Source organism: Odontesthes bonariensis, chromosome 9 (assembly GCF_027942865.1).
Source record: "Odontesthes bonariensis isolate fOdoBon6 chromosome 9, fOdoBon6.hap1, whole genome shotgun sequence".
Taxonomy (NCBI): domain Eukaryota; kingdom Metazoa; phylum Chordata; class Actinopteri; order Atheriniformes; family Atherinopsidae; genus Odontesthes; species Odontesthes bonariensis.
In genome coordinates this window covers 8,139,324-8,152,809 of record NC_134514.1, presented here as the reverse complement: position 1 = coordinate 8,152,809, position 13,486 = coordinate 8,139,324, and the positions used below count along the sequence as shown (strand labels likewise).

Sequence of the window (13,486 nt, the reverse complement as noted above, 5' to 3'; positions counted from 1 at the left end):
TGAATGAAATTGAAACATGAACTAGAACATGAACATCTAGAAAAATGACTGAGTCACAGTGTCACTGGTTCACGCACATGAGCTACAGCAATGAAAAGTGTGCTCTTTGCAAATTGGGTCTCCACACTTGCCGCACAATGTGGTTGTCTTCTTCTTTTTGCCAGCCTGGCACAAGATGCACCTTTGTCGTGTGGGAGCTGCGGCGCTGGGGGATGCACTGGACCTGTCAAACTGTTTGAAATTACACTGAAACTGACATTGACGAGGTATCCATTCTGGTCGTCCCCCACAGCCTCCTTCACCTCGGATGCCCGCATCTGTGCCCACAAGAAAGCTGCGAGGTACCTGAAGAATCGATACCTCGTCTTAGGATCCTTGGGCGGTGCCCAAGAAGAGAATGAGTGATTAAAAAGTATAGTCTGTATGGGGGTGTGTAGGGCTGTCGCGGTGAGGGAATTCCCACCGCGGTGACTCATAGCCGCTCAACAGCGCGGTATGCGGTGATATCGCATTTTTGTTCATTAGGCTACTTTCCACGACACGCAATGTTAGATGAAAATCGAGCGCATAATCCGTCTTTTTTTCCCAGCGATTCTGACATTTCGCTTTGCCTGTCATTTACTCGCTCACAGACCAACATAGCGGAGATCAAGCAGCGCATGCCCCAGTTCTGCATTGTTGCCAGTGCCACATGGCAAATATCAACATTGTTGCAGACCTGCGCACGTTTCGTTTAGTAATGACGGAGAAAAACGAAGCAGATCAGGGCAGCAGTTGAGCTCACATGTCTGGGATACTTTTTTTTTTTTTTTTTTTTTAAACAGACTGCCGCCGACCAACCAACCCAAGCTGAACTTTAACTGTTTCTGCGAAGTTGTTAGAGTTTATTTCTGGCACGGCACATTTTTTAAATGTTTTTTTTAAAAATAGTTTCACCTACACAGTTTTGTTGAAATGATCAGGTATTTCCCAACAGCAAATGTGCACACCGAGCTGTGGTTCTGTGGAACCTAGTTTATTGTTGATATTAGACGGTCGCATTTACAACGTTAAACATGGATAATAAGGGAAGATTCAAAGCCATAAAGTGTCCGGACTAGGCAGAGGAGTAAAGCCGAGATAAAGGTAGGCCACTGCATTTTATTTTAACTTCTATTGCTACGACACTGAGTAGGCATATTCTTGTAATATCAGCTGCTGAGGGAGAATGAGACCACAACGAGTAGCATGCAGACGCGTGTGCGGTGCCTATATGCAAAGATGACGACAGAAACGCGGCACCTAGCTGTGTTAATGTGTTTCTCCTGCCTTGCGGGGAATATACAATGTATCATTATTACTGTGCTGGCTTAAAAAAAGTATCCCCACTAACCCCCACATACAGAGCATTACAGTAATCCAGCCTAGTGGTCACAAAGGCGTGAATTACTGTTTCAAAGTGTTGCTTTGAAAGAATGGGTTTTATTTTTACAAGCTGCCTCACATGGAAGAAACTCAATTTAACAACCGAATTTACCTGAAAAATGGCAGCACAGAAAAACTGAAGGGTTAAAAACAACAAAAGGATTTCAAGCAGAATGGAAATAAGTGAAAGGTCTTGAAATTTTGGAAATGCCAGCTTAATTGGAACCTTAAATTGAATTGTGAAAGTGACACCTGAAGAGCATTTCAACAGAGATGAACAGTTCTCATGAATAAGGTCATTATTCTCACAAATGTGCAGTAAGAGTGGACCGCCATTTTTGTTAACCCAGTTTTCTCCTGTTTGTGTTATTTTAGGGAGGTAAGATAATTGTATTTTTGGTTTGCATTCTTTTGGTCAGGAAAGTTGACTATATACAAGATAGACCTGTTTTGTTTGTTATTTTGGCCGTGGTCCACGCCGATGTTACTACAGCCTTTGTTGAAAGAGGAATGTTTATGTCAGTGTCAGGCAGTTATTTTCAACCTATACCTTTTGTGCAGTTGTTCAGGTGTAATGGAGAAAAGCTTTATCTCCATGTTTTATTTAGGCTTCCTTTACATTTATATTTAGACATTTCCATATATTTTCATCACTTATTCCTGAAAGCATTTGGTCTTGTTGACATGGCCTACGTTTTATTGGTTAATTTGATTGTTACAATGGTTTGTTCTTATAATAAATTTAGCTTGATTTGAGTTACGTTTATTTTAGTACATTTCCTGACTTTTAATCCGCTGTTTTTATTAAATTTACCAAGTCTTTTTACTAAATGACCTTGGGTCTCCCCCATGATACCTTGAATATGAGATCTTTACTCACCTAATCTGAGGTGTCCCTGCAAACCTTCTAATAAGTTGTGGAAGTGGACCATCTGGCTGTCGGTGAATGAACTCATCCAGTGTCATGTTAAGGGCTTCTCCATTTGTGAAGAGCATGTAGGTGTTTCTCAGCTCCTGTTCTCCGATGACTGTGATCGCGCCTCTACTGCTGTGTTTTGCTCTGTGGTGAATCGATCGATTTTTAACCACCACCAGGAACAGATGAGGAGTGGCGGCTTCAATGAGCTGCTGACAGCGTTTCTTTATCTCCTCCCTTAACTCCTCTGATCCTAATATACCTGGAGTGTCAATCACGTTGATCCTTTGGTCAAACACTTGTCCTGGTACCTCAGAGATTGCAGTTGTTATCTGGTTAAAGTCACTTTTGGACTCAAAAGCTTAATTTCCTAAAATCGTGTTTCCTGAAGCACTTTTACCCACACATGAGTTTCCCAGAAGCATAATGTTGAGGGTTTGATCCATTTTTAAGGAATGTAGAACCTACAGAAGACAACAGAAGGATTCGGGGGAAAGGTCTGTAAAATGAAAACAAATTATTAAACTGTTGGAGTTCATATCATCCTTAATTTTTGTTTAGAAAGAATGACAGGAAGATCTTTAATCCCCCCTTTGAACTTGTTATGTTGCAGTGTTAAATTGTGTCACATGAACATTGTAACAATAATATAAATTGTGGCAAATAGTATTCAGCTCTCTGGCAGGCAGGCAGACGGTGCCAGATTTTTGAAAGCCTTCGAGTGAGTAGATATCCAGCGTTCCTTCTGACTGATCTTGTTCTTGACCACGTTCTGCCCAACAGATTTCCCTGCTCTGCCTCGCCCACGTTGGATTTCTCTGTTCTGGACACAGACCTTGTTTTCGCCTCTCGACCTCCGTCTCCTGCCTACTCCCATGAAAGGATCGTTTGCCTCTGCCTCCCTGGTTCTGACGCTGTTTCTGCCTCCTGGATTCTGAGCTCTGTTCTGCCCCTCCATTGAATCTCAAGGAGAAACTAGACCTCACCTTTGGTCCTCGCCCAACCGATCCCAGAAGGAACGGAAACTCAGCCCACAGTTCCACACGAGCTCCGAAAAGGTTAGTGGCAGTTTCTCAGAACTTTCGATCCCCTTTCTGAACCAATATAAGCCACTAATCTGTTTCTCCGTCCTCAGTGGTTCCTGTCCTTGCTGCTGGAGATTCCTGTCCAGAACTGTTTTATAATAATCTGATTAACACTTCGATTGTTGTCTGCCAGAAATTCTGGGTCCTCCATCCCGATCATTAGATGTCCATTTGTGAAACACAAAGTAGAGGGACAACCAGACTGTAATAGCTCACTGATATAGCTCTCAGCATTTATACTCGCTGTCTTTAGTTGGTCCTTGTTGGATCGGTTCCAAGTCTATTTATTTTCCTGTGTATCCCAGTTCTCTTTTTTTTTTTTTGTGGATTCATTAAAACCTGCTGCTCAGCTGCCAGCTACACTTCTCTTTCCTAGTTCTGCTTTTGGTACTTTTTTCATCTGCCATGTCGTGACAGTCGAGCTGTGTCAGCAGTTTAAAATTTAGGATTTTTTTTTTTTTTTTGCATTTTGAGAGTCTTGAGGAATCGTTTTCAGCCCTGATGAAAACATTAGCAGGATACCTAACCTGCCCTGGGGCACATTAGTAGTTTTCGTGATAAAAGATCAATTCTTGTAAAAGCCTCACCTGACCAATGAATTCTTAAAAAATTAAGATCTGCAGTGAGCGTTTCTGTCTGACTCTTAAAGGCTGATTACACTTTGTGCTCCATAATTTTATTTTTACGATGCCAGGCCCTTTTTTATCAATATTTTTAAGAATTATAAAAGTTTGTCTGTGAAACAACACTAACGTCTCTGCAGGTCTGCAGTTACAGTGTGATTTATCTAATCACTACTTTAATGATTCTGTTCAAGTATTCTACTTTTAGTAACTTTTATTCAACTCAAGTTTTTTCTGAGCAACCCTGTAACATTTATTTCTCTGTTAAGGCCCTGTCACACTGTTGCGTATGAGAGAAGCGTATGAGTTGCGTATGGAAAATTAATAATATAATTTTCATACGCACGAAAAGTCCTTGAAAATAAAGAATGACTAGCGTATGAGTAGCATATGAACTGCGCATGCCCAGCGTACGTTTCAACGCGCCTATATCAGCAGCCTTTCCACATTGCTCCATTATTGCAGTAGACGACGCGCTATCAACATCGAGACATTCATCTCGATCATGCCTCCCAAGAAGCAATCGTCGTTTGCCCGGGCCCTGGGCCGAGGAAAAGGCAAAAAAACACAAGAATCATTCTCACCCAAACCTGCTGAAATGCCTGATGCACCTGCGGCTGATGAGTTACATGCTTCTGAGCGATCAAGATCCCCAACTCCTCCTCCTGACCGCTCCCGTGAATCGTCGGTTGCCTGCCGCCTCCATGAAGGTGTACCGTACAGCTAGCGTATTTATAGCCTCCGCCCGTCTGCCGCCTCCATCTCCGCCAGACGGGCGGAGGCTATAAATACGCTAGCTGTACGGTACACCTTCATGCCAATATATGGCAATTTATGTCCAGCGTTCTCGACCTATCAGTAACGGACCTATATCGTACCTCTAGCGTATTCAGCGTATGCTTAGCGTATGCTTAGCGTATGCTTAGCGTATGCTTAGCGTATGCTTAGCGTATTAACCATACGCACAAAAGTTTTGAGCATGTTCAAAAAATTTTCTGCCTCAGCATATGCCAACGTATGCCAGCGTGCTTGAAACGTATACAACCTATGCCTAACGTTCCCCTGGCGTATGTCAGCGTATGAGTGATCATTTTCATACGCAACTCATATGCTTCTCTCATACGCAACAGTGTGACAGGGCCTTTAACAGCAACACCAAGACGAAGAAAAGGCAGTATGGATCGACCACTAGGTTTGAAACTTTCTGTCATCCTCTTTGAAGTTCTGTCTATTAAACTCATCTGTGTGACTTAACTTGATTTATTTTTATTTTATATATGGAAATGTATGTGCTGAATGAACTGTAGACTTTCAGTCTGCTTCAGGAGGCCCGTCTGTCTCGTCATGAATCCCTCTAGGATCTATCATGTTATTCTCATTGTCAGGGTTAGCAGATATAGAAAGTCTACATTCCAGCTTAGAGTTTTATTTCTTCATCACCTTTTTGTTTTTTTGCTCTGTGTCAGACTGGTTCTTGTTGGGAAGACTGGAGCAGGGAAAAGCTGCAGTGGAAACACCATCCTGGGAAGAGATGAATTCACTGCAGAGGTCAGTCAGTCCTCAGGTAACACAGAAGCTCCACTCTGCTTTGTGATTTTATTTTTTAACTTCAGAACTGTTAATATACAAGGTGAACCAGAGGAAAGTAGAGTTGAAAGATGAGACAATTCTGCAAGTTAGTTGTTCACGTATGTTTTTAAAATGTGTCTAACTGTCGACAGCCGGCTTTATGAAAGTATATATGTGTGTGTTCTGTCAGACATCAGACATCTGAAACTCCCTGTGTCCAAAGCTGTGATGCTGTTTTCTGAACTAATGGTTGATGTGTTGCAGAGTGAACTGTGTGTTTGTTTCCAGTCACCAGGCAGTGCTGTAAACGGGGAGGGAGGGTGTTTGGCCGAGAGGTGAGCATCGTCGACACACCCGGCCTCTTTGACGCATCGTTACCTGAACATGCTGTGAAGCGGGAGATCGCCAAATGTATCAACATGTCGGCCCCGGGTCCCCACGCCATCCTGCTGGTCATCAAGGTGGGACGCTTGACCAACGAGGAGCTTGATGCTGTGAGGCAGGTGGAGGAGATGTTTGGACAGGACGCCTGGAGGTACACCATCATCCTCTTCACTCATGATCAAACTGAGGCAGACGTCCAGAGACGGCTGCAGAAAGCTGGATCAAAGCTGCAGGAGGTCCTCAGGAAGGCGGGAGGCAGATATCACTGCCTGAACAACAGTAAGACCAACCATCGTGGTCAGGTTCTGGACCTGCTGGGGATGGTGGAGAAGATGGTTGATGCCAACGATGGACAGTGCTATACTAACTTAACCTGACTTCTTAAAGTCTCTCTGAATGTTTCTGACACTTTGAGATTAAATTTAGTATGACGAGGATAAGCCTGTCCTCATTTGCTGTCGCCTGTGCACTTTGTTTACTGTCATGTGTTGTTGGTAAATGTCTTGTCCTGTCTTCATCGTGGGATAATTAGGAGCGCAATTTCAATCTCTTTGTATGTCTTGTATATATGAAGAAATTGACAATAAACCTGACTTTAGACTTAAACCGACCGTCTTATATGACATCATAGTGAGAACATTAGTCTGTTAAAGGGCCAATGACGTGTTTTTTCTATGTTTTCCGGCTTATCTGCAGGTTTAACGCAGTTATTACATCGAGTAGTCTTGAACTCTCGACCGCAAGACGTTTTTTTTTTTTTTTAAATCAACCTGGCCGCTTTACTTCCTGGCTTTCCTTATATGGTTATATTCTCCAGGTAGTGTGCCTGAGATAGAGGCGTGTGCATTATCCATCCTGTAAAAGGAAGGTTTTTGCTCCACAAGGGACAAATGAACCACCACCACCTCTGAAAGGACAGGACTTAGTTTTTGTTCTGTAGACCTCTTCAAGAAAATGTGTTTTTGATGGCGAAAGTATCCATTTGTTGCTTCTGCCATCACTCAGAAACACGAAGGCGCTCACATTAGCAACCATAGTCACTCCACATATTGTGTTGACAGAAAAGCCCTTAGCAACTTAGCCTCGGTTGACAATGGGAGCGTCCGTAAGCATCATCACCTTTTGATCTTGGCAGGACATGTTTTCTGCTTCAGCTGCCATTTATCCACACTTCCCACAAACATAGTGTGTTTTTCAAAGTTTCTTCTTTGTTAATGAGTTGTAGCTTTCTAACCAGTATAACTTAGAGGAATTCGACCAATTAGAAGACACTCTCTCCCCCAACTCGTCTTGTTTTCAGTAAGAGACTTCCCTCAAGAAAAAAATCTTCCTCTTTCTGAAATAATTGCAAACTGTGTGTTGTTAGAATTGATGCAGAGCTTATCTACAGCTGCCCAAGATTAAGAATGAAATAAGTGGACATTATCATGGCATGTATATTTTAAAGGTTCAAAGTCCTGCAGCAGCTCTTTAATCTCTGTGATGACACTTAGTGGCACAAACATACACCCTCATACCATTGTTCATCTGTTAAACGGAGACAGCAGGTTAACACAAATCTGTGCCCAGCTCTCACAGTCATGTCTCATCACAGCATATTGGAAGTCGTTGAAAAGAAAGTCATTAAGCATAAAGAAGGGAAACGGGGAATTAAGGAGGAGTGTGAAGAAAAAGAGCAAGTCAGTGGCAAACTTACTCCAGCCTGTGAAGGTTTTTTTTAATATATTTATATATATATATATATATATTTGCTGAAGACGAGACATGTTATGACCTCAGTGAACAGGCAAGCAAAAGCTCTAGTGCACCACATTGTCATTACTTGTAGTATAAATGCAATGCCAAGATGTTTACCCTCCTAAAAGGCAGTCTTGGGGTCCCTCAGCTCGTCGTCCCTCGGGCAGACCTGACCCCTCCCCTGCTGGGCCTTGGCTGCCTCTCTGCCGACAGGCTGGTGTCCAGGATGTTTAGGGCTGGCAGCAAAGTATCCATGTCCTGAAATTGGCAACAGACTTTTAGCAATATCATGATCATTATAACCATTGCAATAGTCACTATTATTAGACAAATGGAGGCAAAAGCCATAGCATTGCCACCAGAATTGAAAATATACAATTGGCAAATGTAACACGTATTATAATTCATCCAAACGAGGTGGATATGTTTTTTTTGCATAAATAATGGCTCCGGGCCAAATCGCAGACGCACTTGAAAGAGTTGCAGCTCGAAAGAGCGCTTGTGCACTGTCGCTGGTGTCACTCGACTTTCATGTTACAACGCTAAAAACGTTATCTGTTGATGTGACATTCACAAAGTAGACAGGAAAACGATATAAATAAAGCCATGCTGTAAATTTTGTTTTGCTAAAAATAAACTTTATAGCGTTGCTAACACCCTACGGTCACCCAGCTTTAACATTACGCTAAAAACCTTGTACTGTATTACAAATAAACAGGTGATCTTCCTGATAAATTACAGAGCTAGAATATGATCGTAGTAACAAACTGTACCTTCGTAGCCTCTCGGTATTTCGCGAGTTGGTTTGGCTTGGTTTCGCGCTGGGGCAGCCTCCAAAACAAAGCCCAAACGTAGCCCGTATTACATTACTGTTGATTGGCATTTAACAACATAATACTTTACTGCACTACTACAAAACAGTTAGATTTCGCACATACCTTTGACGAAGTGGTCACCGCAGACACAGCATTTGCAGATTCAGCTCCTCCAGTCTGTAAACGTAGGTTAGCTATCCACTTTTGGCGGCGTTGTTCTGTGAGTTTTTTCCATTTCTCACCTCTATGGGCGATTACCTTAGGTACTCGATAGTAACCCTTTCCCTTCTCTCGGTTAGACCGATTGCTACATCCAAAAACGGCACAAAACTGAGGCATTTTGGGCAAAAAAAGTGGCAGACAAAGCACTGTTTTCAATGGGCTCCAGCTCCAGTTGCCCACCACTTAGGTTCGCGCGCTTAGAAAATACGGAAGTGACGTCAAGTGAAACCCAGCGATTGGCCTAGAGTCTCTCTGATTGGCCTAGAGTCAACGTGGCGAATTTAGACTCCTCTCTGATTGGCCTAGAGTCTACGTTAAATGTAGACTCTAGGCCAATGACGGGCCGTAACTGTCTACATGAAACGTAGAATCAAACTATTAAAATACAACCAGATTTAAAATGTTAACCAGTTGGTCTTAAAAACAAAAAGTATTCCATAAAGAATAATGGTGAAAAGTATCACAAGTTTAATCCGTAAATAAATGCAGAGACACAGTTTGTAAAAATAGAAAAGGAAGAATTAATTTGTGAAAAATACATAAAACATGTAAAAATATGTGTTAATAATTTGTGTTGAGGCTGTTGAGCATGTTACAACAGCCAAGAGTGGAAAAATAAGTATTTGTACTGTAGTTAAAGTAGTGTTTTAATATTTGGACCATGTTTTATGGATCAGATGTTTATTCATGGTTGAATCCTGCAGTTTTTTTTTCTCCACCAGAGACCGATAGAGCTCTGTAGGCTGTTTTACAGCCTGACAGATGGAACCATAACTTACTTATTTCTTGTTGTATGAAGACATAATTATCAGTTTACAGATGATCAGAAACAACTTGTTGTGGGTTAGATGTGCAGTCAGGCTCAGTCAGAGGTGACGGTGTAGAAATCGTGCAGGCATAAAGGGAAGTACAGGTTAAGTGATACATTAATTGTATGTCAACTGAACAGGGACTTGAACCCTGGACCCTCAGATAAAAAGTCTGATGCTCTACCGACTGAGCTATACAGGCCCTATGAACATGTATCTGAGTGACATCTGACATCTGAAACACTTCCTGTGTCCAAAGCTGTGACGCTGTTTTCTGAACGAATGTCAGTGAGCATAAAGAAGAAGGCTTTCATGGAGGGAAAAGGGAGTTAAGGAGGAGTGTGAAGAAAAAAGGAACAGAGCAAGTCGGTGGAAAACTATTTCCAGCAGAACAGTGTGAGGGATGTGTGGTCAGAGGAAAAGCTCACAGGCTTTGAGATAATGGGGATCAGACAGATGGGAGAGGTTTTTCCAGTTGGTTCAGTTCAGATAAACTCAACATGCTGCTGCCTCTTGTTATAGACCTCACATCCTCCATGTACCAACAGCTCCCTAATTACACCTCAGCACATTTACATGAAACTATAAAACCTATATGAAACTCAACTTTAAAAATGAAAAATCACCTCATCTTGCATACAAACAAAACAAAAGAGATGATTGTGGATTTTAGGAGGACCAGAAGTCAGATAAACTCTGTCTCCATCCTCAGTGTGGAGGTGGTTAAGGAAATGCAACACTGAGGCTGTCTACACGATGGGACATAACAGATTGCACTTCTTGAGAAAGCCAACGTCCTTCAATGTCTGGACCAAAGTGTTGCATATCCTCTGTCTTTGCAGCATCTGTTGGGGCAGCAGCATCCGAGCAGCTGCTCAAAGAAACTGGTCACACTGATAATGAAGGCTGCTTAGTGTTGAAAGAAGAATGTTGCACCAGGTGGTTAAAATGAAGAACAACACAGGCCATCCTCTTCATAACGCTGTGCTTAAACAAAGATGCATAACAACTAAGTTGACACGGGTTGGTGCAATAAATGCATGAAAGACAAAGTTTAATATTTTTGCATCTTTTAATAAACAGTAAATAATGAGTAAAGAAAATCACCCTTCAAGTAACTTAAAGACAACATCTTGGCGGCGATTTCAGCTGCATTTACATGCACCATGATGTCCCACAGAGAAAGTTGGAGGCAGCAGAATGGCATGAATGTTTTCTACAGAGTATCCAGTGCATGTACACTGGAACAGCATGGTGGTCCAGTTAAATGGACGAGTACAACTGTAACGGTAGCTGGACTTACCTGTGCATGCAACCGTTCTGAATGTCCATGATCAAGATAAAAGTATGTTAGTATACAGAACAAAAGGCATACATCTCCAGCTGAAAACATGAAACCTGCATACTAGAAATAATGTTCAAATTTCATCAAATATCCTCAAAACCAATTGTTCTCAGTGTGCAGACTTCAGGATTTTGTTTTAAGTTTTGTCCAAATAAAATAGATGTAACCTCTCTTCAATGCATATTTGGCAAATGCATATTCAGAACTTAGTTAAATCTCTTCCAGAAAAGCTATTGTTTTGATCATTTTATTTAAAATAAAGATTTATTCTTTAAAAAAAAAAAGAAAACTAATTGACCATGTGCTTTGTTTTACATTTAAAACTCATTTAAGCCAGCTGTCATTGTCAGTTAAAAAAAACCCAAAAAAACACCATTAATGAATTTTAGTTATAGCGGTAAACAAGCAAAGTTAACATATCAAAAGGTTTCAAATATATTTTTATGTTAAATTGGAGATAAAACTTCTTATTTTGATAGTTAGCTACACAGGGTTCAAAATAAGACTTTTGCGCATGCGCAAATTGAAACACGTTGGTAACGATGCTAGCTCGCGGTTTTCTGTCACGGGAGTAACGAGTGATGACTGGAGGACGGCCTTTAGTGAGTTCATGTTTACTTAATATCTTTTCTTTTAGATGATAACGACTAGTGTGTTAACATTTTAAAATTTGTTGTATTGAAAATATTGTTGAGTTTCACTTTTCGTCGGGCGTTGCGAATGTTTGACGCAGCAGGGCGGTTGAGGTTAACTAATTAAGCTAGCAGCGGTTTAATTAAAGCTGCAGTCTGCAAGATTTGTTGTTGTCATACGTAAAGTCCTACTTTTTGGCATTTTAAGAGTTTACATGATCTATCAGAACGCTTGAAGTTGAAAACGGTGACCTCCGTAGTCGCAAAATGCAAGAAATGCTTATTTTTGTAACCGAAAAATAAAAAGTTATTCAACTTCCTGTCCCGCCCCTTCAAAACACATGAGAACTCAGATGCGCCTACACGACTCCTCATTCATCAACTCACCTGTCATTTGCGATCATGGAAGACACAGTAAGTAGACTAGCCCGTAATGAAGTTCAATAGTCCAGATAAATAAGCGTGGGGACGAGCCTACCTTGTATCGCGCGTGCACAATCGATGATTGACAGGCAGCAGAGCCCAGCTCGTAACCTGATTGGTTACCTTTTACCGGTCCGGTCTGCAATTTTGTAAACAAACCTGCTGGCTTTGGAGGGACCTAGCGGGACATATAGGGGACCTAGAGAACTCATTTTTTTTGTATTGGGGTATTTAATGTACTACTTTCAGAATCCCCGGACAGTTCCAGGCATTATGCTTGAAAAAGAGTTGCAGACTGCAGCTTTAACCTCGACGGTTTGAAGGTGCGGACATTTTCAACAGGTCCATGTTTCTCACTGTTGGCCACTGGCTGAATTTTCGTCTAATTAAATTGAATGTTAAGTTATTGTCTGAACAGCTTCATTAAGTTTGCCTTCTGAGAGTGTCGGTTAGTTTTAACTGTTGGACTGGTGGTATTAAGGTTTTAGCTAATTGCCGTTAACAGTACATGTATAAGTTATCGTTGGTGTTTGGGTCAAAGTTGTGGAGCTCCTTAAAAATTATTTTGCGGTTATTTTATTAAAAGTAGTTTTCACTTTGACCGCCTACAGTACCGAGCAGGTGCGTTTTGGGTATTCGCTGAGTAATTAATTAGGGAGCCGAGCATGAAGCGTGTTAGCTCTCTTCTCCATTAGAGGCCACCGCAGGAGCGTTGTCTGTTCAGTCTGTATCGAAAAAACATCATTTTCCCTGAACTGCATTCATTCGTTCGACATTATGAAGCTTAACTGAAAGACTATTTCCACGCAAATATTAACGTCATGCACATATTTTAACTTGTGTGTGAGGAAAATGTTATTTTCTGTATTTAAGTTTCGGTGCTTCCTATTGGACTAAAGCGTACCACGTGACCAGGAAGCGACGAGAAGCCGCATTTGTTGACATTAGTTTATTCAAATAACTCTATAGTAACAACATCAGCGTAACAGGCAGTACATTATTCATTGTTACTGTTTGTATTGTGACATAAATAAATTTGTATTTGATTTGTTTTGTCAAACCGTGAGTTAGAATAACGTTGCGGAGAATCACTTCGTTTCCTCCGACCCTTTTCTGGTATCGCTTCTCGGCCTTTTGGCTAAGATCAAGTGTAGTATCTGTTCTTATCAGTTTAATATCTGATACGTCCCCTACCCGGGGACCATATATTAAATTGATTTTTGGAACAGGGAGATGGAATAGGGGCTTGCTCCGTCCACTCCACGCATCGACCTGGTATTGCAGTATCTCCAGGAACGGTGCACCCCCCCATACAGTGTGAAAAATAAAGCTGAATTTAGAAAGATTGACATGAGATATTTCAGTGTGCATGTTTTACATGTTTAAATAATTTAGTTCTACTCTAACTCTACATAACCTTTTGCATTCTTTAACAATATTTGCTTGAAATCTAAAGTATTTCCAACCAAGCTATTTGTCCTCTGCTTTGCTGGGCGTTTAATTTTTGTTTTGATCCTCTTCT

The 13,486-nt window shown here is 41.4% G+C and overlaps 1 protein-coding gene and 2 non-coding genes across 3 annotated transcripts; 2 read left to right on the top strand and 1 right to left on the bottom strand.

Moving 5' to 3' along the window:
• Nucleotides 1–5,007: 5,007 nt before the first annotated feature.
• Nucleotides 5,008–6,499, top strand: LOC142389014 (GTPase IMAP family member 4-like). Its single transcript, XM_075474565.1, has 4 exons — nucleotides 5,008–5,043; nucleotides 5,159–5,220; nucleotides 5,495–5,592; nucleotides 5,886–6,499. Exons 1-4 carry the CDS (start codon nucleotides 5,008–5,010, stop codon nucleotides 6,356–6,358), a joined length of 669 nt encoding a protein of 222 aa, XP_075330680.1. The 3' UTR covers nucleotides 6,359–6,499.
• A 3,191-nt stretch (nucleotides 6,500–9,690) lies between these two features.
• Nucleotides 9,691–9,766, bottom strand: trnak-uuu (transfer RNA lysine (anticodon UUU)). Its single transcript has one exon. It is a non-coding gene; the product is annotated as a tRNA-Lys (tRNA).
• A 3,316-nt stretch (nucleotides 9,767–13,082) lies between these two features.
• Nucleotides 13,083–13,273, top strand: LOC142389077 (U2 spliceosomal RNA). The gene has a single exon (XR_012770384.1). It is a non-coding gene; the product is annotated as a U2 spliceosomal RNA (small nuclear RNA).
• Nucleotides 13,274–13,486: the final 213 nt, after the last annotated feature.

Bases quoted from the DNA above. Each gene is read 5' to 3' on its own strand.
- LOC142389014 (XM_075474565.1), top strand. From the start codon at position 5,008: ATGTTCAAAAAATTTTCTGCCTCAGCATATGCCAAC. The intron at 5,044-5,158 runs GTATGCCAGCGT...CATACGCAACAG, and splicing joins CTGCCTCAGCATATGCCAAC to TGTGACAGGGCCTTTAACAG. The intron at 5,593-5,885 runs GTAACACAGAAG...GTTTGTTTCCAG, and splicing joins AGAGGTCAGTCAGTCCTCAG to TCACCAGGCAGTGCTGTAAA.